Genomic DNA, 21,758 nt, shown 5'->3' with positions numbered 1-21,758 from the left:
CTTACGATGGGAGTGGGCTGATGTTCAGATGCAAGACAGTACCCTATCTGACCTCGTACGACAAAACATGTTAGGATGAAATCCATTTTGTTTCCAAGACAGACTCCTGTTCAGACGAATGCCTGCCTGAGGCAAGTCAAGCAAAGTACCTATTGTAAGCAAGGTATTGAAACAATACGCTCTTTGGTGCTGCTGAAACTCGTACACGTCAACCTCAACTGCCTAGGTCGGCAGGGCCGGCGTTAAGGAGTCAACATGTCCGGCACGGTGCAATGGGTTGCCCGGCCCGAGCAGGTGAAGCGCAAACCACCATCAGTCAGCCGGAAGAGGTTGATTTTAGAGACACGTGACCACACGCTAGCTGTCTAGGGACTAGCGCATTGGCCTGGCAGCATGTTTCCCGCTGCTTGCCAGGCGTCATCCATTGGACTGTTGCAGGGCTTGGTTTTTCCGGCTCGGCCTTGTCGGACTCACGAGACGCACACCATCCACCGGTGGACATTGACGATTTCGGCGGCGACAAAGCGATCGCCAGGAAGTGCGGCAGCAGGGAAAACGATACCAAGGAAGATTGAGCATTGAGCCGAGAAAAGCAGGGGAAAAGAAGGTTCCAGTGCCCTGCCGTAGCTCGGAGACTTCCAGGGTGGGTTGGTGTAACGGGACCCAGATTCGAAAAGAAGACCCGCAATCTTCATCAGATACCTTTGCATTCGCAACCCACGTCGCCTTCAGCCGGGTTCCCCCCCCTCCCCCTCTCCCTTCCTCCCACCACCACAGCGACCATGTTTCGCACCTCAGCCCGCCAACTGGCGCGCTGTTCAAGGCTGCCATTACGGCCATTAGCACGACCGGCATTCCGTGTGGCCCGCTTTCCCCACGTCACGCCCACCGCAACCACCCTCCTCGCCGCCAGATTCAAGTCGACCAACTCGCGGAAACCCGAAGACGAGAACGAGACCCCAGACCAGCCGCCAAAGAAACAGAACGATGCCACCGATGCGAAGGAGGAACCCCCCGCGCCGCGACGGCCACTCGCTCCGGGGTTTGTGCGCCTTACCAAGGAAGAACAGGACGAGCTCAACCGGCTTGCGGACTCTTTTCCGTCGGAAAGCCAACGGGCCGAAATACGGGAGATATTCTACGAGTTTAGGGATCTGGGTGTCCCGGAGGAGCTTCGGGAGATTCTGCGACGCAAGATGAACGGGCAGCTCAGCATGATGGATGCTCTGAAGGTTCCAAAAATTGCATACAAGATGGCGTCGGAATTCGAGGCAGCAGAACAGGAAAGGAAGGCGCCGGACTTTACATCGAACAAACCGGGGGAGGGAAAGGAGCAAGATTGGGATAATGCGCAAGAGCAGGAAGGGGAGCAGCAGCAGCGGTCACAGCAGGCGCAACAACAAAAACAGCAGAAGAAGAAGCAGTCAGGTCAGTCAAGTCAGAAAGGGCAAAAGCAGCAAGGGGGGGCCAACCAAACACCACCGCCGCGCCGGTTCGACGGATCCGACCCCATCACGTGGGTTATCGCGACCGTCATGCTGTACCCATTCTACACCATGTTTTTCTCCTCCGAGTCGTCGCGCGAGATCACCTGGCAGGAGCTGCGCAAGAACTTCTTAGACCGGGGCCTGGTCGAGAAGCTCGTCGTTGTGGACAGGCGCGTGCGGGTGGAGCTCAACCGCGATGCCGTACGGAACATGTACCCCGACTCCCAGGCCGCAAACCCCAACTTCGTCTACTACTTCTCTATCGGTTCCGTCGACGCCTTTGAACGGAGGCTAGATGAGGCCCAGCAGGAGCTTGGCGTCCCAACCTCCGAGAGGATACCGGTGAGCTATGCCCAGGAGGGCATGGCCGCCAACCTCCTGATGGCGTTCGGGCCGACCATCCTGATTGTCGGTCTGCTCGCCTGGATATCGCGTCGGGCTGGCGGCGTGGGCGGAGGTTCCAGCAACATGTTTGGTTTCGGGAAGAGCAAGGCCAAGATGTTCAACCACGACTCGGCGGTCAAGGTTAAGTTCGCCGACGTAGCGGGCATGGACGAGGCCAAGACGGAGATTATGGAGTTCGTCAGCTTCCTCAGGACACCCGAGCGGTTCCAGAGGCTAGGCGCCAAGATCCCCCGCGGTGCCATCCTCTCTGGTCCTCCTGGTACTGGTAAGACGCTCCTCGCCAAGGCGACGGCCGGCGAGTCGCAGGTGCCCTTCTACAGCGTCAGCGGTTCCGAGTTCGTCGAGATGTTTGTCGGCGTGGGCGCCTCCCGTGTCAGGGATCTCTTCGCCACGGCGCGCAAGAATGCGCCCTGCATCATCTTCATCGACGAAATCGACGCGGTCGGCAAGTCTCGTGCCGATGGCGGCGGCTTCAAGGGCGGCGGCAACGACGAGCGCGAGGCCACGCTGAACCAGATTCTTACGGAGATGGACGGCTTCAACACCTCGGAGCAGGTCGTGGTCCTTGCTGGCACCAACAGGCCCGACATTCTGGACAAGGCGCTGATGCGGCCCGGGCGCTTCGACAGGCACATCCACATCGACAGGCCGACCATGAAGGGCCGCAAGTCCATCTTCAAGGTTCATCTGCAAAAGATCCTAACCAAGGAGGACATGGACTACCTGACGGGCCGTCTCGCTGCTCTGACACCGGGCTTCGCTGGCGCTGACATTGCCAATGCCGTCAACGAAGCTGCGCTTATTGGTATGCTTTTATTTCCCCTTGCTTTTGAAGTTTAAATTTCCTTAGGTACTAACGGCCCCCTAGCTGCCAGAGCCAACGCGTCCACCGTCGAGATGATCCACTTCGAGCAGGCGATCGAACGTGTCGTCGGCGGTCTCGAGCGCAAGTCGCTCGTCCTCAGCCCCGAAGAGAAGCGCACAGTGGCCTACCACGAGGCCGGGCACGCCATCTGCGGCTGGTACTTCCGGTGGGCGGACCCGCTGCTCAAGGTGTCCATCATCCCGCGCGGGCAGGGCGCGCTCGGGTACGCGCAGTACCTGCCCGCGGGCGACGCCTACCTGATGAACACCAACCAGCTCATGGACCGCATGGCCATGACGCTGGGCGGGCGCGTGTCGGAGGAGCTCCACTTCCCGACCGTCACCACGGGCGCGAGCGACGACTTCAAGAAGGTCACGCGCATGGCCACGACCATGGTCACGCAGTGGGGCATGTCGGAGAAGCTGGGCCCGCTGCACTTTGAGAACGACCAGAACCAGCTGCACAAGCCGTTCGCCGAGTCGACGGCGCAGGCCATCGACGGCGAGGTGCGCCGCATCGTCGACGAGGCCTACAAGCAGTGCAAGGACCTGCTGGTCGCGCGCAAGAAGGAGATCGCCATCGTCGCCGAGGAGCTGCTGCGCAAGGAGATGCTCACCCGCGACGACCTCGTCCGCCTGCTCGGCCCCCGCGAGTGGCCCGAGAAGGAGGAGTTTGCCAAGTTCTTTGATAACCGCCACGGCAAGAAGAGCGCCCCGCCCCCGTTCCCCACCGAGAGCACCGACACGCCTGATGAGGCGGAGCCGGCGCTGTTTGATGAGAAGAAGCCCCCGACTGATGATAAGAGGTGAGGGGGTGAGAGGCGAGAAGGGATGAAGGAGAGAGAGCCAAATAGGTGACGGAGAGAGGCACTACCTACCCGTGCTGCGGTCGGTCGGACGGATCCCTGATTCCCTGACCCCCTGTCTTCATAAAACTACTCAACTCGTATACATGTTTGTATCAATAGGTATGGCGCATTGCAACGGGGAGGGAAAGGGAAGAGCAAGCTGCTAGAAAGAAGGCCTTTGGTTTTTTGTTATTTCCCTCCTCTCTTGTTTCTCCCGTTAGCAGCAGCATCAGCAGCAGCAAGGGCAAAGCGACGGCCGGGGCAGGCAATGCGGGACGTGGATAGACTAGTTGCATCAGCAAGTGTGTTGTACGATAACTGCCGTTGGCGATGATTTTTTGTTTGTATGTATTGTGTAGAGTATGTATATGTTATGGGGAGGTTGGTTGTGGCCGAACTCGACTTGGACGATACTCAAGGTGATCGATTCCGCCCCGGCCCGGGCCGGAGCCGGCTCCAAAATGATCATCGGGAATGGGCTTGAGTCACTGAGACAAGTTGAGATCACCCACAATGTCTCCATGATCCTTTCTTTCTGAAGATAAAGTCTTGCTACCTAGCATTCGGTATTATAAGCATGATACATGGCACTCGGTCATCCAGCCCTTTGTTCTCCCACCATACCGGAAAACCGGCACCAGATCTGCACATTGTTCCTGACGGTGTGTTAGTTTGGCGCCATGCCGCCTTTGCACTCGGTCCCGTTCCCGTCGTGGGTCCACTCACCCCTGCTCTACCCGTTCTTCTTCGCCGTTGCCGGGAAGCGAAGGGTCCATCTGATCTTGCATTTCTTTTCGGAATATGATAACCTTGGATATTTTTTGTCGCTGTAGTGTTTCTCAGCCTCCCTTCCATTGAGGCCCAGCAAACATTCCTATCCACAGGACGGACCGCCCCAAACGAAAGAGGATCGATGATGAATCGCGTCGGACCCAAAAAGTGAAAATCCGGGAAGCAACAGCACACCGCAAACCACAAAAGACCATGGCCTCGACCTCCGAGAAACCCACCACCGGCACCGGCGGCTCCATCCCGGGACCCGGAGACGGCGGCCTCTCCTACCACCACCAGAACCAGAACCAGGACCAAAGCCCTCCCAACACCTCCCACCCCAAAACCCGCACAGGCCTCCGCATCCGCGACTGGACACGCTCGCCCACATCCAACGAAACCCGCCATCCTCACCCCCACCACCAGCAGCATGACCCCGCCGCCACCGCCCCCGTAACCGCCTCCGCCGCTGCCGGACCGCACCCGGACCCGGCTCCGGAACGGCACCGGGCACCGCGCCACGACCCCTGGTGGAAGATCCACCTCTTTCGTGGCATGGTCAATGATGTCCGGAAGAGGGCGCCCTTCTATTGGAGTGACTGGAGGGATGCGTGGAATTATCGCGTTGTGCCGGCGACGGTGTATATGTTTTTTGCGAAGTTCGTTTTTCTTTTCTTTTTTCTTTCTTGGTTTTTGTTTTTGGGGGGGGGGGGGGTGTTGGTGGTTGGTGTATCTCCTTTCTGGCTTTTGGCTGGGTGGAGGGTTGTTGGTATGGTGAAAGCTGACCGTGAATCTTCCCCTCGTGTAGCATCTTGCCTGCGCTGGCCTTCTCGCTGGACATGTTCAACAAGACGGGCATGCAATACGGCGTCAACGAGGTGCTGCTGGCGTCGGTCCTCGGCGCCGTCGTGTTTTCTGTGCTCGCCTGTCAGCCGTTGGTCATTGTCGGTGTGACGGGGCCGATTACTGTGTTTAACTAGTATGTTTTCTGCCTGGACTTGGTTTGGTTTTTAGGGTGGTGGACTGACCTGCCGAAGTACCGTCTACGATATCATGATGCCGACTGGCACTAATTACCTGGCCTTTATGTGCTGGATTGGGATGTAAGTCATCCGCAACTCGCAACCAGGGTCGTGTACAAGAGAGGTACTGACTGCTACCAGATGGTCCCTCATCTTTCATTGGATCCTGGCCGTCACCAACTCGTGCAACTGGCTGCGCTACGTGACACGCTTCCCCTGCGACATCTTCGGCTTCTACGTCGCCTTCATCTACCTGCAGAAGGGGATCCAGATCCTCGAGACGCTCGGCGACAACGAGCCCTTTTACCTGTCTGTCGTCGTGGCCCTGCTCGTCTTCGCCATCGCCTACATCTGCGGCGAGCTTGGCCAGAGCAGCCTGTTCAAGCACCCCGTGCGCGTCTTCCTCAAGGACTACGGCACCCCCCTGACCGTCGTCTTCTTCACCGGCTTCGCCCACATGGGCAAGATGAAGCACATCCCGCTCGAGACCCTGCCGACGGGGATCGCCTTCATGCCGACCGTCGCCGAGCGCGGCTGGTTCGTCCATTTCTGGGACATCCCCGTCGGCGACATCTTCATCGCCATCCCCTTCGCCATCCTGCTAACCATCCTCTTCTGGTTCGACCACAACGGTCCGTCCCCCTCCCCCCTCCCCTTCCACCCCTCTATCCCCACCCCTCTAACCAACCAACCATAGTATCCTCCCTCATCGCCCAAGGCACCGAATTCCCCCTCCGCAAACCCGCCGGCTTCCACTGGGATCTCTTCCTGCTCGGCCTAACCACCGGCATCGCCGGCCTCCTCGGGCTCCCCTTCCCCAACGGCCTCATCCCGCAAGCCCCCTTCCACACCGAATCCCTCTGCGTCACGGAAGCCGTCCCCACCTCCACCTCCCCCTCCTCCTCCTCCACCATCTCCAACAACCCCCAACCCGAAACCAAACAGCACCCCAAGCACACACCCGGCGGCTTCACCATCCGCACCACGCACGTCGTCGAGCAGCGCGTGTCCAACCTCACCCAGGGCCTGCTCACCCTGGTCGCCATGACCGGCCCGCTGCTGACCGTGCTGCACCTGATCCCGCAGGGCGTGCTGGCGGGGCTGTTCTTCATCATGGGGTTCCAGGCGCTGGCGGGGAATGGCATCACGGCGAAGGCGTTGTTCCTGGCGAGGGATGCGGCGTTGACGGAGGGGGAGCATCCGCTTCTTGGTAGTGGTGGGGGGGTGAGGAGGGGTGCGGTGTGGGCGTTTGTCGGGGTGGAGGTGGTGGGGTTTGCGGCGACGTTCGCGATTACGCAGACGGTGGCGGCGGTGGGGTTTCCGGTGGTGATCTTTGCGTTGATTCCTGTAAGGGCGTTGGTGTTGCCGCGGTGGTTGACGGCGGAGGAGTTGGCGGTGTTGGATGGGCCGACGGCGAGCCCGTTTACGATGGAGAGTGTGGGGGGGTCGTTTGGTGGGCCGGTAGGGGGTGGTGGTGGTGGTGGCGTGTTGGATGATCGTGATGATGGCGGGAATGTGTTTAGTGGGGAGTCGGGGGAGGAGACGGAGCGGGTTGGGAGGAAGAAGGAGGGCGAGGGTAGTCGGGCTCGTGAGGGGCGGAGCGACGAGGAGCTCGCTGAGCTTGGGGAGAGTCGGTCGGGAGCTGTGAGGCGGCGGTTGAGCACGCTACATCGCGAGGGGAGTGTGTAGATCGGTAGACCTGTTCTTCATCGGCGTCGTTGTTTCGGACGGGTCCGTCGTCGGTCGGTTCTCGAGTGGTTGGAGGGCATCGGAAGGCGTTTCGCGCCACTGGACAGGCCGTTCATTGCTCAACATCCATAGCCACGAGGCTCAAACGTTCGTTGTCGATCCATGTCTAGTGCCCGATGTGTTGGAGGTTAGCAACGACTCGTTGCCCAACATCATCGTCCGCCAATACTTCCTTCCCATACCCCTAGAGTTCTGACGCTGGGGCTTCAGCGCGAATAGATCGGGGAAACACTCGTATAAAAGAAAGACAACGACGAGTAAGTAACTCCATTCCCCCTAGGCGGCAACGAGCGAGACAATCTCGCGTTTCATCTGGCCAAATCTCTCCATTATCCCCCAGAAGGCCAGGAGCAAGACGGGTCGGGCACAAAGTATACCATGTTGGCACTGCGCCCAGAAAGCACGTATATAGCGGCCTAGATATTCGCCTACTTTACAATCTTTCGAAACCGCTGATCCTCATGACTTGATACATGAACAACCGCGAATCGTGGCCTGTCCTTCATTGCGTCGAGGCATGTTGGCGTCTTACACGGGCGGCAAGGCCGATTACCCGCGCCGCCTATGCCTCGTCAACCAGGAACACGGACATTGGCTTAATTTGCATCAACAATCAAAGGTCATCAATACAGCAGAGGGTACTGGGCTCTCTTCATCTACAGAAGAACCCTTCGTAGATGAACCTGTCTCTCTCCAGAAGCCCGAGACGATCACTCCGGCCTCCCCGTGGACTGGTGGTGGGAACCCATTCTGAGCAAAACATCAAGGGGCTTGTTGCCCCCAGCGCCAAACCTGATAGTTGTAAAGAGGAAAACTGGCAACCGCAGTCGATACTGCGACTACCCGCTCGCCACGCCCCACAGGGGCCTTGGGTTAGGCCAGGCAGTCGTGGGAGGTTGCTGGTACTTCTCGCCTCGACAGTTCATCAACCCATCTCCAGCCGGGCGGAATGCAACCCTGTGAGGAACAAACAATGGCCGCGGCCTGGCCAGCCCATCAACAGCACCAACCAGCTCAATCGGGTGGCTGAACTCCTCACTGCACTGTGCCGGCTTCTTGTTCCGATGTGATCACCCCAGCCCCCATGACGGTCTCGCTGCCGGCGGCGACATCTCATCACTCGCGCACCTACATAGTCCCGAATGGCGAAAATGCAAACCCTGGAGAGAGGCCGCTGCGAAGCGGCAGGAACCCGGAGCCGACGGGCCCCTCGTGCTGTGCTCCTGTTGGTTGGCAAATGCATCGCGTCTAGGCTCCTCAAAACGCCCAAGGTTGGCACTTGCTGTAGTTCCAAAGGCCGTGCTGGGAAGCGTTGTGCCGCGGGTCGCAACTGGCCGTTGACCTGATCGCTCACATCAACGGCATACACAGACAAGAAGAGACCAACCAAAGTCGGCAGCCAGACCATCTACCGCGATGCTCGGATCGTCACCGCAACGCGAAATAATGCCATGTTAGATACGGCTCAATGGAAGCTTGAAGGTGCTCGGTGTTGTCAGCTTTGATGGGCTGAGCCCTGGAGATGCGCGCCTGTCTTCTCAAGAAGGCAGGTGGTTGACACAAGCGAGACACCCCATCACCGGCTCCTGGGTGTTCTCGCTCCGCCCGGCAGCATCCAGTTCTTCCCGGCCAAGGATGAGCTAGCGGAGACTGAGACCACGGCACGTTTTTTATTCTCTCGACGACATCCGGTGCCATTGTGCATGGTGCCGTGATGGATTGAGCCGGTGGAGACGAGATGCCGTGTCGTGAACGAACTGCACTGGTGTCATCCCAGGCTTAACTTCCGTCGCCTATGGTTCGTCCGCCCATCTTGGGAGTCCGGCCAAGTTCCGGTGGCTCGATTTTGACACTTGATGTTTACCGGACCGTGGCACCCTCCAGAGGGGCCGACCCCTGGCATGCCAGACACACCAAACCCGAGGGTTAGATTGAACAGAGCCACTAGCAGCAGGCCGCGGACAACCGCGGCACCTCGGACAAGTCGGGGTTCCTGTCGACTAGGCCAAGAGATGCGAGGCTCTGAGTATCGGACTTGTCCCATGGGGAAGGCAGCTCGCCTCCAAATCAACAAGGACGCAGGTAATTTAGCCGAATGAAGCGTATATTGAATCTGAACCACCAGACCGCTCAACCAGGTCATGGGCCAAGGGGAAGCGCAGGAGAGCCTGGAATGGGAGTATTGCGGCTGCGCGAAAAACGGGATACGGCAGAAATGGCCAAGGCAGGCCGGGTACTCGCACGCCCGCCTGCAGCATCTCGCTGTGGGTTTCCTTCGAATAGCTCTTATTGTTTGTTGAGCATCGAATCCTCTGCCGCAAACCCGCCTAGTCGTCTCGGCTTGCAAATAATGACCCCGATAGGCGGGTCAGGCACCACGACGTCTCTTCGGTACCGGCGTTCGGGGGTCGCGGGGTGACGTTGCAGGCCTAAGGTTCGGCTGTGACAGGCGGTCCCACCGGCTCATCGAGGGCGTTGAGTACGGGTCGAATTCACGTAACTATACTGAATCTTCAGGGCATCAAGGTGTTTCTGCCTCGTTAGTTGGAGCTGCACACCCGGAAAACAAGGTCTGAACCTCCATAGGCGCTGTGAGAACAAAAAAAAAAAAAAAGACAGAGATAGAATAGGCATAGGAATTGTTTCATCCGCCCAGCCTTCAAGCCATTGGCAATTTGGAAGTGCCGGGTGCCACTGGTTTAATCGAAGCGTGTATCGTGAAGTGCAACGCCGGAGTATTGGATCTGGTACCGTGGTGGAGGAAGGTGATGAAGTGGTGGTGAAGAGGATGGCCCCTGACAGCAACTGCCTTGGCTCCTCCTGTCAAGCTTCGCTCTTACCGTTTTAGGCAATGGCGTTAGGGCCGGACTGCCCACTCCGTTGCCCTGGTCAGTGCGTGATCCGGCAGGCATGGAAGCTGGCAAGGAAGGCGCAAGTGATAACAGGGACCCTGGCAGTGATGGTCGAACGATGTCGAGTGGGTCCAGATCATCTTATCGAAGTTCGCGCTTGCCAATTGTTTCGTTTCCACCCCTCGTACCCTCGCACCCCTCGCACCTTCACCTCTCGGTACCGTGGTGCTGTGTCGGCTTTCTCTCAGTCCATGGCAGCCTGCCTCCTTCCCCAGAGGACCGAGTGAGCCAGTGAGCCAGTGCCACTCGAAGGAGCTTTTCCTGCACCATTTTCCTCCTCCCCAGAGTTGCAACCGACCTAAACTCCCTTGCTGCAACCCACACAGACGTTGCATCTGGAGTCTTGGACATGACGGACTCGTCGGCTCACAACCCCAAGTTCAACCCGTCCCAAGTCTATCTCGACCGGATCGATGCTGCTCTCGATGCCGTGCCGTCCTTGGTTGTCGGGTTCCAGGTTCATGTATCCGTCTCGAAATGTCTCATATCGACGGCTTCGACGCTGCTGCAATAGGCCTTCAATCTCGCCGTCCGGGTCTGGGGCGCGAGATTCCCGCACCGGATCGCGCTCGACAATTTTCCGGCAGTCGGAACCGTTTCGATCTGCCGTGGTTGGGACCGATGGTCAACGCAACGGACAAAATCCAACCCACCATTCTGCAGGCCCATTCGATCGCCCGGTGCGGACTCTGAGATGCGAACCCTATTTGGGCAGGGATCTCGTTGCGCACTCACCCCCCCCGTGACATCGTGCCAGATGAGACATGCCGCAGAGCGCGCCGCTTTCATCCTCTCTTCTGACAGAGTTACTACGCCCGGGCACGGCCGTTTTCAACTCAATCAAGTCGGCCCGGCTAGCCCTACTGGTTTGGTGGTGACGATACCGTTGTTGTGACACAAGGCTGAAGGACCGGGCTTCTTGTCCCCAGGGGGCCTCCTCTCCTCGCATTCCGTTTTGGCTTGGGATCGGGGTGAGGTCAAGCGCATCTAGCTTCTCGCCTGTTTGCCAAACAAAGTTACATCAACACTCACCCTGCAGGCTGACCTCGTCCCCTGGAGACAAGCGGGCAGCCGATGATCATCGACGTGACACGAGTTCAACACCAGCCACCATTCGAAGCTGATCTGCACAACCTTCCGTGCACTCGCAGAAGACATGCAGAGATATTCTTGTCAACTCAATCCCCAGACTGTGCCACTGCAGCCCGCACCACACCTAACCTGGTCTGTGGTTGGGTGCACGGAGGCGCAGAGCGGTTCAGGGTTCAGCGCGGCTCGCCCTCAGATACACCGGCGGCACCGCTCACCCTTTCGCCCGTCTAAACTATTTCGAGGAACGATAGCCGCGGAGATAGCCGCTTCCTTGGCCCTAAAACCTCACCACGGCGCTTCCTCGACTTGGGGGACGGCAATCTTGCCCCTCTTGCTTCTGCGTATGGGTGTGTGTAAGAAGCGAGGGAGGGGTTACGCAGGAACCGTTGTAGATGCCTCCAGAAGGAATGCGCAAATGCCCGCTAATGCTGGTTCCCGTAACTGCCCTGCTCTGGCCCACGGCTTCTCACCTCCAAAACACTGGCCAACATCAACTGACACTAGTGGCGCAAACCCCTCGTAACCGGCTCCTGATCCACACTCACTCCGTCTCCCACAGACCTACAGAAATGGTCGGCATGGTTGAGCGGGATGCAAGCACATGTGGACAATGTTCGCGCAGAGAGGCATCCCACGGCTTGGAGGAACGTTGGACGGATTGGGATACTGGGATGTCTGATTCCGAGCGCCTTGTCCCGACATGTCTAGTCCATTGAAGATCACCTCTGGCTACCATGCAAAGAAGATTCCTGGCGCCGCCCCGTCCCCGGAGAGTTTCGACAAACATGGCATGGCCGCACAGGACCCGAACGCCAGCCTACTCTGGAGTGGGCAAGATCAGCCGGCAATTGCATAAATGGCCTGGAGAACTCCAGAATGCCTCTCCATATTCCCGGCTCTTGGTGTAAGTGACCTCGATCCTGTCATCCCGGCCAGGGCCAAAGCAGGCTGATGAGTAACAGGCTGTATTCGACGTCGCAACATCACAACATCGTCCGTGTTAAGCTGCATCTCCAAGATGGCTCTCGAGAGATCTCCCAATCAGAGGTGGCGGCGGCGTTCCATTCCGCAGTTAATGACGGCGCACGTTTTTTTAATCTGTCTTATTTTCCGATCAAGCCTTTCCCCGGACTCTGGGGCCAAGCCGACCGTTTCCCCGCGGTTTCAGAGGAAAGTAGGCGATACTACCACGGTAGGTAGCTGCTTGGAAGATGAGCAGGAGGCGCCATGACGCCCGGCCACAGTTTGCGGACGGGACGGTCGGCCGGCTGCAACGGCGGCCGCTGATGATCATTGATGGTTGGTCGAGCAAGCACTTCCGAACACGGAAACCTTCGAGATGCTCCGTCGAAGACCGGGGAGTGACGACACGCCCATGTCATTTGTCACTGCTTGGCTTAGGTACCCCATCTCAACCAGACTGTTAAGCTTTGGGGCGGGGTAACAGATCTGCGCCTCTTCCACAACTTCTGGCAGGACACAACGGTGGAATATTGTGCTTCCCACCTGTGCGAAGGCATTCGGCTGGATTATTGCATATTCGTATGTCGAAGCCGGTTGCATACCGGAACGCGTTTTGCCCCTCCGTCCGGTACCTGCGTAATGATTTCACTCAAGGATGCGGGACGGTCGACGAAACGTTGGCCGAAATGAGGCCGTCGCCAGTGGCAGCCAACCACATCCGCTACCAGACAGACCACTCCCCGGCAAGAGCTCCCGACAACAGCGAACCACCGAGGCCACACCAAATCCACGGTGCTGTTTGGCAAGCCAGTTATTTCGCTGTGCCCGAGTAAACCACCGAAGCTAACGAAGACGGGATTGACCGCGCTGCAACCAGCAGCAGCCAAGACCCAGCCACAGCCCTCACACGCCTCCTCACTTGCTGTGGGAGTGAATGGGGAAAGGAAGGCAGATGTGGCTCCGTTTCACAGGCGATCCCAACCGGGGTTGGCCATAACCAAGGTGCCATGTACCTGTCTCTTCTCCTCTTTCTTGTCCGGCAATGAAGGGGGCCGCAGCGAATAGGACGCGGCTCCCATTTGCTGCGCGGGCGAGATGCAGACTCAAGGTGCCATGTTATGCATCAAGTTGTGGAGTATGCTGCAATGCAAGGCTCGATGTGGATGTCATCGCATCTCATGTCTCACCTCACATCTCTCCTCACCCCTTCCGACCTGACTGGTTGAGGCACGCAACCCTGAACCCAGCCCGGCAGATCCCGTCAACAGACCCCTCTCCCATCTTGCTTTGTACACCTCGACCGGTGCACTCCTCTTGCTGTCGGATCAAGGCTCCTTCCAAGCGGTTGCAACCCAACGTATGTCTTGCGCCCACGGCAGTTTTCGCTGGGTCTGCGTCAAACGGTAAAGGTCGTTTAAAGGAACCGGAAACTTGGGCCACGACCCGAAGACCGCAACACGGTCGAGAAAGACGACGAGGTAGGGACCGCGGAGACCCGGAATGGACACAATTGTAAACGTCCTCAGTTTGTTCGTCTATCTATGTACACGGCTAGTAGAGAAGACAAAGGGGAGAGAACACGCCAGCCGGCTAGCCCCTATCCCTACCAGACAAATGGTAACACACACACACACACACACACATACCCACACTCACATAACCCATCCGCAAAGCAACCACCCAGCCACCCAATGCAAACCCCACCACCACCAGCAAATCAACCTAACCATTCCGCCGTTGAAATTGGGTTTTCTTTTCCGTGAAACAGCCTTGTCAAATTCGCCAGTAATCATCAACCCTCCCGTTCGCCGGTCGTAGAAACGTAGTAATAGTGTTATCCCATCCATAGTTCCAAAAAACAAAACACAAAACTGATCTTTCCTGTCGCAACCAACACCAATGATATCATGGAATCGAGCCGCCCACAACAGATCGTACCCGATCAAAATATCAAATCGTAACAAAACAGCGCAACAAAAAAAGTGTAGAGCCAAGAATCGAAGTAGCCGCGCCAGGGTAATGTAATGGACCGCTCGGGTTTCCTGAAACATCCCTCCGATCCGAGACCCTCCTTCTTCGAGTATGGCGAGAGGAGAGGTTGTATGTCGGAGGTGTGTCGTCGATCCATCGTATAGAAGAGGCCGGTCAAAAAGGGGGGCGATGCTGCCGCACGCGAAGAAGTAAAAATGAATATGCGTTTTGACGAGCCAAAAACAGGGGGTGAAGTTGGTTGGGTATTTCCATCTCCCCTGAGAACAACAAAGAAGAAAGAATCGTAGTTTATAGTGCCCTGTTTTCGTAAACAAGGTTTGTCGTCCGCCGTCCGCACGTGGCGCCAGGTTATGCGGTGCTGCCGTAGGCGCCGGCGCCGGTGGTCGTGGCGGAGGCCGGGCCCGTGAAGCTGCGCTTGCGCTTCATGCCCAGCGGGTCTGAGTACTCGTCGCCGCGGTCCCCGGAGCCCTGGCCCTGCCCTCCCAGGCCCAGCGGCCCGCCCCCGAAGGAGTCCCGCATCGGCGTCCGCGAGCTCGAGCTCGACATGCTGGCCTGGAAGGCCTGCGAGAAATCGTTGGGCGGCGCGATCGGGGCGCTCATTTGCGGTATCGAGTAGTCGCTGGTCGAGGTCCGGTAGCCGGATGACCGGGGCAGGGAGAAATCGACGGGGGCGGCGAGCGGTGCGGAGGGGAAACTCCCCGTGTAGCTGGACGAGACGCCGCCGAGTTGGGGGGTTGAGGCGGTACGGGGTCCGGGGGAGTGCGTCGAGTTTGGCATGCCGCCGGATCCGATGGCGGATCGGAACTGTGTTCGTAGGTCGAGGCCTAGGGGGAGGGAGGCGGACGCGGCCCTCAGTCGGGAGTTGCGTTGTTGGTTGGCCTGGAGGCTGGAGGATTGGAAGCCTGAATAGTGCGTTGGTGATTGGACGGTAGAGCCTGCTAGTCGTGGTTGGTTAGTCCTCCGTTCTCGCTCTGTTCGGCCCCGAGGCTCTCCCTCGCTCTTAAAACCTACCTGAGTAGTTCCCAGAGTCGTAGCCACCCATGCCGCCAGCAGAACTCCCGCCCACTTGATCCTGATGATAGAGGCCATGTTGGCGGCCTCCTATGTGAGGGGAAGAGTTACCACCATGGTAGGTGGTGTAGTCGATTGCGTCGCCCTTCCACGACATGCTCGAACGCAGCGGCGACTGGAGGCTGTCTGACCGCGACCTGGTCATGGTTTCGCGGAGCTGTAGCGGCTGTAGCGGGCGGATTTGTTGCCTGGAGTGGTGGTTGTGCATTTGCATCCCCGAGTCGAGGCTCGACTGCCGCGCGAATGGGTTCGACGTCCTTGGCCCGGCGCTCAACGGCGGATTTGAAAGATGGTTCGGGTAGCCGTATCGGTCGGTAGAGGTGGGTGAAATAGGTGAGAGAATATCCGGAGTGCTGAGTCCAGCCGACGGGTTGAAGCCTATGCTGCCAAACGCCGGGCTGAGGCCGGTGGGCGACAGATGCTCGTCACCCTCATGCCGCCTTACATCCACCATGAGAGGCCGCATCATATGGTCCGCGTATGAAGAACCGCCGAGATCAACTGGCGAGGTGATGGGTGTTCCTAGGCCATGGACAGCGCCGTATGGGGAGTGGAGTGCGCTCAGGCTGTCGAAATCTTCCGGGACTGCCCTCATCTTCATCATCCGCTCGCGATCGTCCGCGGTCAAACGCTTGATTTTGGCACGGCTAGCTACCAGTCAGTCCGCCGCTTGCTGTGCTCGCGTCCAAGACGGCAACCTCGGATCGGGGGCTTACCGGTTCTGGAACCACACCTGCACTTGCCGTGGGCTCAATCCGGGGATCTCTCGCGAGAGTCGTTCGCGGTGAGCGGCATCGGGATGCGGCTGCTTTGCGAATTCGCTCATTAGGAATCTCGTTTGCTGGTGAGTGAGCCTGGGGAGTATTAGCCATTGCTTGCTTTTCTTTAATGAACACCTGCTGAGTGACGTACCTGAAGCGCTTCATCTTCCGTCGCTGCGCGGTCCTCTCTGCGGCCGTCTGCGGCTGGGCTTGTGCGTCTCCATCTACCTCGCCTTCGATCATATCCTCGTCCTCGACCACCTCTTCATCCTCCTCTTTGATGACGGCCTGCCCCTCGTTTCCCGAGTGGCTCGGTGCCGTCTCGGAACCTTGTCCCGCCGAGGATACCGAGCTCAGGGGGTTCGACCCTAGGGACATGCCCCGGGTCTCTGTCGAGGTCGATGACTCTTCGTGTGCCAACTCGGGCGCCTTGGGTGGATACTGGTCTCCTTGGTTTTCCGGTTGCTCTGGGATAGGCGACGGTTGCTTTGGCTGGCGCAGACCGAGAGGGTCGAGGCGATGGTCCAGGGGCGAGTCCTCCGGCTTAGGCCCCTCGCTCGGCGAAACCACCGTCCGTGGCTGCGCCTGCGACTCTGCGTTCTCGGCCGAGCCTGTCACATGTTCGTATGGCTGCGAAAAGATGGTGTTGTCGCCTGGTGGGAGGAACGAGTACTGGCCCTGCCAGTCCGACTGCGTCACCGTGTCGAAGTTGTTCGACATGCGTAATTTCTCCGCAGACTTGCGAAAGGCGTTCTCGAACTTGCTTATGGACCAAGAACTCTGCTCCGTAGCGCTGTGCCTGGTAACAAGCATTTGGAATTGTTTGTCGGTGATCGACGAGGGTAAAGGTGTCTCTGGCGGTTGTCAAGGAGGGCTGAGGGTCGCCCCAGTAACGCAAGTTGATGTCCACGAGGCAGGTGGAAAAGCGAATGACGGGGTGGCGATAGAAGCGAGTGAGTGCTGGTGTTGGTGTACGAAAGATCAAAAGCCACGGGTGCACATCACCGACGGCAACACCGGATGGGCGGGTCTGCTACCTCCAAAATCACGGCCTTGGTTGCTGATCTCAGTCGATCCCCACGATCTATGTAGAGGCAGGGGGGACGAGACGTGCTGGGAGTTGACGGCGATCGTTGAAGATTTGTCTGTGGCCGGCCTTCCAGGGCCTTTCCGTGGATGAAACTAGACAGCTGCGGCGTCGGATGAAGAGATAAATCCCTCGGAACGATGAGTGTCGTACCAGCAAGACAGATTCCCGCCAGTTAGAACAAAGATCAGACGAATCCACCAGTGTCGTCGTCCCTAGTCCAGTAGTCTTCGTCCTATGGTAAGCCGGGTTGTTATCGGCCGTGGTCGTCGGTTTGGCAGTGAGGATGATCGAAGAACACGCAGGAGAAAAGGTTGGCCCTGGCCTGAGGAGCCTGGAGGCAGTAAGATATCTTGGGTGAGGTTGGGTGTTTTAGCCAATTCACGGCGGGGCCGGTCTGCTGGTGGATATCCTCGAGAACGGAATAGATCCGGGAGTTATGGTTCTCGAGGGCTGTCCTTGGTGGTATTAAGGCCCGCTCCCTTGGTCCCCTGTCCCCAAGGTGGGATGGAGGTGGGATCAATACCGGCGGAGAACCCAGTCCACAACGGAGGAGCGCCGAGGCCGCATTCGAAATCAGGCCAGGGTCTGCACGGGCAACCGCAAGAATGGATGGGACTGACTGGCTGGGGGAACTGGGGGGGGGGGGGGGGGGGGGTACCTGGTACCTGACAGCAGACGGCTGCTATAACGGCGGCTTGTCCAGGGGTGGCGTCTGGGGGCGGGTGCCTCGATTAGACAAAAGCCGCGAGCTATGAACTCCGCTATAATAATATCGGGTTTGGCACAGGTGGTCTGCCGGCTGGCTGAGCCACACCATCCAGTGATCGGGGCCACTCCTCTGTGGTCAAGGGCAGAGGCGAGCAGCAGGGCTATAGTGAGAAGCTGCTGGACCACACAAGATCTCGGCTGAATGGCTAATGCTGTGCTAGGGCGTTGATGGAACCAACCGAAGTCACCGCTCGCACGCAAAGAGGAAGCCGAAAAACGGATGGGAAACGTTGATGGCAAGACCGGTGACAAGCAACGAAGGGCAAGGGTTTGAGGAGCAGAACGAAGAGGAGGGGAGGAGTAGCACACACGCAGCGGGCTTGGGTTCAGGGTGTGAGTTGCGAGGGCGGACTGCATGTCCGCATGTATGAAGAGACGTGAGAAGAGGCGAGGGCCTATTTGGCGCAGTGACGCCCACGCATACATCCGATACAGACAGTGAGGCAGGCGAGAGAGACGGTCCATCAAACCACACGCCATACATGAGGAACCCGTGTGGTCGCCGTCCGGGAGCAACACAGACTCTCTTGACCGGGGCGCGCCCGCACCGATCTGACAGCCTAACCGCGCAGCCGCCTCGATGCAGCCGCAACTTCTGGCGGGCAGGAGGAGTGTGGCAAGAAACAAAAACCCTCAACGAGAGCTTGCAGAGATGCATGGAGAGGTGGCATGGCATCTCGGCTCGAGCATTGAGGGGTGGCTGATTGGCCCTTGGTCCACATTACATCTGTGTCGACTCCACGGAAAGCATGACCGTTGTTGAGTTCCCAGTCGGCCTTAGCCAATCGCGGACCTTGATCTCGAAGCAAGGTTCGGGGGTGTGTGCGGTGCCTGTTGCTTGGTCTGCGGAGAGGGGAGTGAAGGCAACGTCGACAGGGGTGTGGATGCAGATCGGGCAACAAAATGACAGGAGAGCTGCACAAGCTGGTGCTGACAGTGCGACTAACAGGCGGTCCATGTTTGGTGGTAGTAGTCTCGAAACGGCAACGCTGGCCTGTGATGGTGGTGTTGGAGGTGGGGAGCGCGAGTTTGTGGTGTTTAGCCCTGGCCAGCTTGGACGGAAAAGGACGAGGGAAGATGGAACAGCACGGACGAGCAGATCTCTTCTGTCTTCGCCGCATCTGAACCAAGGAAGTGGCTACGCAGTTGAGGCCTGCTTGAAGTTGTGGTGAGGTTGTGTAGCAGCGGCGGCGACGGTGGTATGCAGCCGTGTACTGTGCCGATTAGGAAGGAGGTTAACCGGCTTGGATGTGCTCAGCTCCGAACGGTAGCGCTCAATGCCTGAGGATTTAGCCTGGGGTAGATAGCCCTGCATCGAGCGACTGTGAACGGGCGCCGCCCAAGTTCGAGGAGCGACTTGTTGTGGGAGGGGAATGACCCAGAAGGCCGATATCCTCCATGTCTGCGGATTGTGAAGTTCGCAGATTCGGGCTTGGGCGAGGCGAGCGAGACACACAGGCGACCTTGTCTAGCTATTTCTATCCAACCACCGAGGACGGACTGGCGTGATGGTGGCGGCAGCCCGCTCTCCAGGGTAACTACGAATATGTCTGTCTAGACTGACGGGTCGCGGCAGTGGTGAGCGGGTTACCCTGACATGGGCGCGGCATTTGGACAAGCTGCGCCGCCGCACCATTCCTGTGTGCGCGCCTTCTCGAAACGAGTGCCGACCCGGCAGGGGAGCGAGGCGTCTGGGGAAGAGCTGTGATGGCATCGCATCTCGCCGGAAAACAGGGGCCTTCGGAGAGGTGGGAAGCAGCGCCGAACAAGCCGCAGGCTGATCTCCACCCAGGCGCCCAAACAGCAGCGAGTACGGATCCCAGTGGGGTTTGGTGCGACGGGGTGGTGGGAAACACAGGAGCACTGCTGTGGTAAGCGGGCCAAGGGCAAGGTGTCGTGCATCGAGAGGGTCGCATTGAGAGAGGGTGGTGGGCGCGACGTGCGTCGCGACAAGCCGGGCCAGGGCGCCCTGGGCTTGAGTGTGGCTCCCAACGGTGGAAGCTTTTCCACGGTTCGATCAATGTGTCTCAAGGTTTGGGGGGTGTGACTAGCTAGCCAACTAGCCTCTTAGCGCAGCCGAGATCAGAGACAGTGCATCGTTTGAGCCTTCTTTTCCAGCAGGGGTGGCACCGACAGTTTCATCAAGGGGGTTCGGTTGGGGGCCAGCAAAGAAGGCGACGACGCGTCCATGAGAAGGCACCGCAGAGCGCACCAGCAGAACAACAACCCACACGACCGGCGCAGCCGCGAGATGCCAGGAGTGACAGGTGGAGAAGCGGCTTGCTGGGGTGAGATCCCGCCCAACCATGCGTGCCCTTCCAGGCGTCTTCCACGGGAGCGCACAGAACGCCAGACCAGGCTCCGCTGCCGCTGCTGCATCAGATCGTCGGGCGACGCAACCCGTTTGCTTTCGCTTGTTTTCGCTTGCGACTGCTTTCTTGTCCATGTGGGCTTGTGCGCCCTGGAATCACTTTTGCAGGGTCAATCAGCCCAGTAGCCCTCATGTTCGATGCCGTGCCTCAAGCTGGCCCTGGCGATGACGCATCTGAAGCATGTGTTGGAGTGAAGAAAAGTACATATACTTCGTACATTATGTATGTATGAAGTATTGCGTAAAAAAAGGGAGCCGCGTCGGGAGGCGATCGTTACAAGGCGGGGCACTGACGGTTAGACCCGCCACGAAAGGATTGCCTGCTGTATGGAAGATGCTGTGTGACCGTGGCTTTCGATGGCACATGGCGATGGAAAAACGAACAATGAAAAGCCGAGTCTCGCTCACTGACAGCGGTTGCGGAACGCGTAGCTCGGTATCTACAACCTATATGCGCTTATTTGTTAGTATGTGAGTGAACAAGAAGAATTTGAGTTTGGTGTGGGCGCTTGTCCAGATTGCCGCAGGTAAGTGGGGGGACCCTGGCATCGATATCTGAGCTAAGGATTCGAGTTCAGGTTGGCATGGAAATCAGTTGGTGACGAAGCTTCAACTTGTGAGTTGCGCAAAGACGGAAAACATTCCAAATCCGATTTGGTGGAATGTGTGATGCAGAATTCGCTTACTACCTAGCGGGGGAGAAGGAAAGAGCTCTCAACCGATACGGAAGGCGCATTTCAGAATGTAATTTGAGTCTTGGACCATGGCAACCAACCTGACAACTCTCGACCCATCACCTAACTCGGTTCATTTCCAAGAAATACCAGGACTGCCGGTTTCAACCCGCGACTCGACACAGGCATCATCCCACAAACCACCGGAACCAATTTCCATACCAAGTAGGGTCAAGATGGACGGATGCGCTTTGCAGATTTTTGGCTTAAGAGCGAGAAAAAGGCCCTTTTTCGCAAAACTAAGCAGACGTCCTTGTAAAGTGCACTGGAGTGACCGGCTTATTGCAGCTAACCGTCACCAGCTTAGGAATCGCGTTTCCTGCATCGCACTGTGTTACAACACATCCCCGACCGTGTTTGTTCGCTGAATCCGTGGCCCCGACCCCCGTCGAGAATCGAGGCATGTTGGGGGACTAGTCGACTAGCCCGGAGTATGTGTGGACATACAATAAAGCAAAATATCCGCGGGAGGACACCGGCAGTGAATAACTACCGGACTCTCCCACGTCTAAGCAAACCTCCATCAACGGACATCGCTTTGGGTCGGCATCACATCTTCAAGCTCGGGAGGTGGCCTCGGATGGACGTCAAACAGTTGCGGTCCCGCTCGGCAGGAACTGCCTCTGCACGTGCTGGGGCTGGTGAATCCAATGCCAGCGATGCCGATTGGATTCCCGTAAGATTCTGGAAGCATGTCCGAATTTGGGATGGCGCGACGGGAAGGCGGATGGTTGGTGGCCGAAACAACGCCATTTCCCTGTGGAACAGCCACTGAGATCTGATCCTGTGCCGGGAATGACCCCTGGCCTATTCCCAAAGCTGCCCTGGTTGCGATGATCATGACAACAAGGGCCGGAG

General features: G+C 58.2%; 9 protein-coding genes across 9 annotated transcripts; 5 read left to right on the top strand and 4 right to left on the bottom strand.

The window, feature by feature from the left end:
- Window positions 1–1,253: 1,253 nt before the first annotated feature.
- Window positions 1,254–3,566, top strand: F5144DRAFT_488410 (peptidase family M41-domain-containing protein; the record flags this gene model as incomplete). Its single annotated transcript, XM_066785659.1, has 2 exons — window positions 1,254–2,697; window positions 2,761–3,566. The coding sequence occupies 2 exons, from the start codon at window positions 1,254–1,256 to the stop codon at window positions 3,564–3,566; spliced, it is 2,250 nt and encodes a 749-aa protein (XP_066645362.1).
- A 600-nt stretch (window positions 3,567–4,166) lies between these two features.
- On the top strand, window positions 4,167–7,570 carry F5144DRAFT_510001 (HCO3 transporter family-domain-containing protein). The gene is made up of 5 exons (XM_066786529.1): window positions 4,167–5,034; window positions 5,184–5,354; window positions 5,413–5,478; window positions 5,539–6,029; window positions 6,095–7,570. Exons 1-5 carry the CDS (start codon window positions 4,589–4,591, stop codon window positions 7,084–7,086), a joined length of 2,166 nt encoding a protein of 721 aa, XP_066645361.1. The 5' UTR covers window positions 4,167–4,588; the 3' UTR covers window positions 7,087–7,570.
- Window positions 7,571–8,914: 1,344 nt separating this feature from the next.
- F5144DRAFT_592036 (uncharacterized protein) lies at window positions 8,915–10,409 on the bottom strand (the record flags this gene model as incomplete). Its single annotated transcript, XM_066790325.1, has 4 exons — window positions 8,915–9,408; window positions 9,523–9,646; window positions 10,204–10,239; window positions 10,353–10,409. The coding sequence occupies 4 exons, from the start codon at window positions 10,407–10,409 to the stop codon at window positions 8,915–8,917; spliced, it is 711 nt and encodes a 236-aa protein (XP_066645360.1).
- Window positions 10,410–11,083: 674 nt separating this feature from the next.
- On the top strand, window positions 11,084–11,887 carry F5144DRAFT_205470 (uncharacterized protein). The gene has a single exon (XM_066782963.1). The coding sequence runs from the start codon at window positions 11,215–11,217 to the stop codon at window positions 11,671–11,673; it is 459 nt and encodes a 152-aa protein (XP_066645359.1). The 5' UTR covers window positions 11,084–11,214; the 3' UTR covers window positions 11,674–11,887.
- Window positions 11,888–12,168: 281 nt separating this feature from the next.
- Window positions 12,169–12,803, top strand: F5144DRAFT_592035 (uncharacterized protein; the record flags this gene model as incomplete). The annotated part of the gene is made up of 4 exons (XM_066790324.1): window positions 12,169–12,300; window positions 12,347–12,449; window positions 12,598–12,635; window positions 12,768–12,803. The coding sequence occupies 4 exons, from the start codon at window positions 12,169–12,171 to the stop codon at window positions 12,801–12,803; spliced, it is 309 nt and encodes a 102-aa protein (XP_066645358.1).
- An 894-nt stretch (window positions 12,804–13,697) lies between these two features.
- On the bottom strand, window positions 13,698–14,309 carry F5144DRAFT_205387 (uncharacterized protein). Its single transcript, XM_066782961.1, has one exon. The coding sequence runs from the start codon at window positions 14,162–14,164 to the stop codon at window positions 13,766–13,768; it is 399 nt and encodes a 132-aa protein (XP_066645357.1). The 5' UTR covers window positions 14,165–14,309; the 3' UTR covers window positions 13,698–13,765.
- Window positions 14,310–14,453: 144 nt separating this feature from the next.
- On the bottom strand, window positions 14,454–16,657 carry F5144DRAFT_487600 (uncharacterized protein; the record flags this gene model as incomplete). The annotated part of the gene is made up of 4 exons (XM_066785619.1): window positions 14,454–15,040; window positions 15,117–15,823; window positions 15,893–16,030; window positions 16,089–16,657. 4 exons carry the CDS (start codon window positions 16,655–16,657, stop codon window positions 14,454–14,456), a joined length of 2,001 nt encoding a protein of 666 aa, XP_066645356.1.
- A 547-nt stretch (window positions 16,658–17,204) lies between these two features.
- On the bottom strand, window positions 17,205–18,395 carry F5144DRAFT_205416 (uncharacterized protein). Its single transcript, XM_066782962.1, has 2 exons — window positions 17,686–18,395; window positions 17,205–17,625 (listed from the first exon to the last, which is right to left on the bottom strand). Exons 1-2 carry the CDS (start codon window positions 18,273–18,275, stop codon window positions 17,601–17,603), a joined length of 615 nt encoding a protein of 204 aa, XP_066645355.1. The 5' UTR covers window positions 18,276–18,395; the 3' UTR covers window positions 17,205–17,600.
- A 908-nt stretch (window positions 18,396–19,303) lies between these two features.
- F5144DRAFT_592033 (uncharacterized protein) lies at window positions 19,304–20,399 on the top strand (the record flags this gene model as incomplete). Its single annotated transcript, XM_066790323.1, has 5 exons — window positions 19,304–19,329; window positions 19,372–19,437; window positions 19,530–19,838; window positions 19,914–20,083; window positions 20,275–20,399. The coding sequence occupies 5 exons, from the start codon at window positions 19,304–19,306 to the stop codon at window positions 20,397–20,399; spliced, it is 696 nt and encodes a 231-aa protein (XP_066645354.1).
- Between the last annotated feature and the right edge of the window lie 1,359 nt (window positions 20,400–21,758).

The sequence above is a fragment of the Chaetomium tenue genome (assembly GCF_020726465.1).
Source record: "Chaetomium tenue strain MPI-SDFR-AT-0079 chromosome Unknown F5144scaffold_3, whole genome shotgun sequence".
In the NCBI taxonomy this organism is placed as follows: Eukaryota; Fungi; Ascomycota; class Sordariomycetes; order Sordariales; family Chaetomiaceae; genus Chaetomium; species Chaetomium tenue.
The sequence above is the reverse complement of the archived record's forward strand: the minus strand, read 5'-3'. Positions and strand labels throughout refer to the sequence as shown.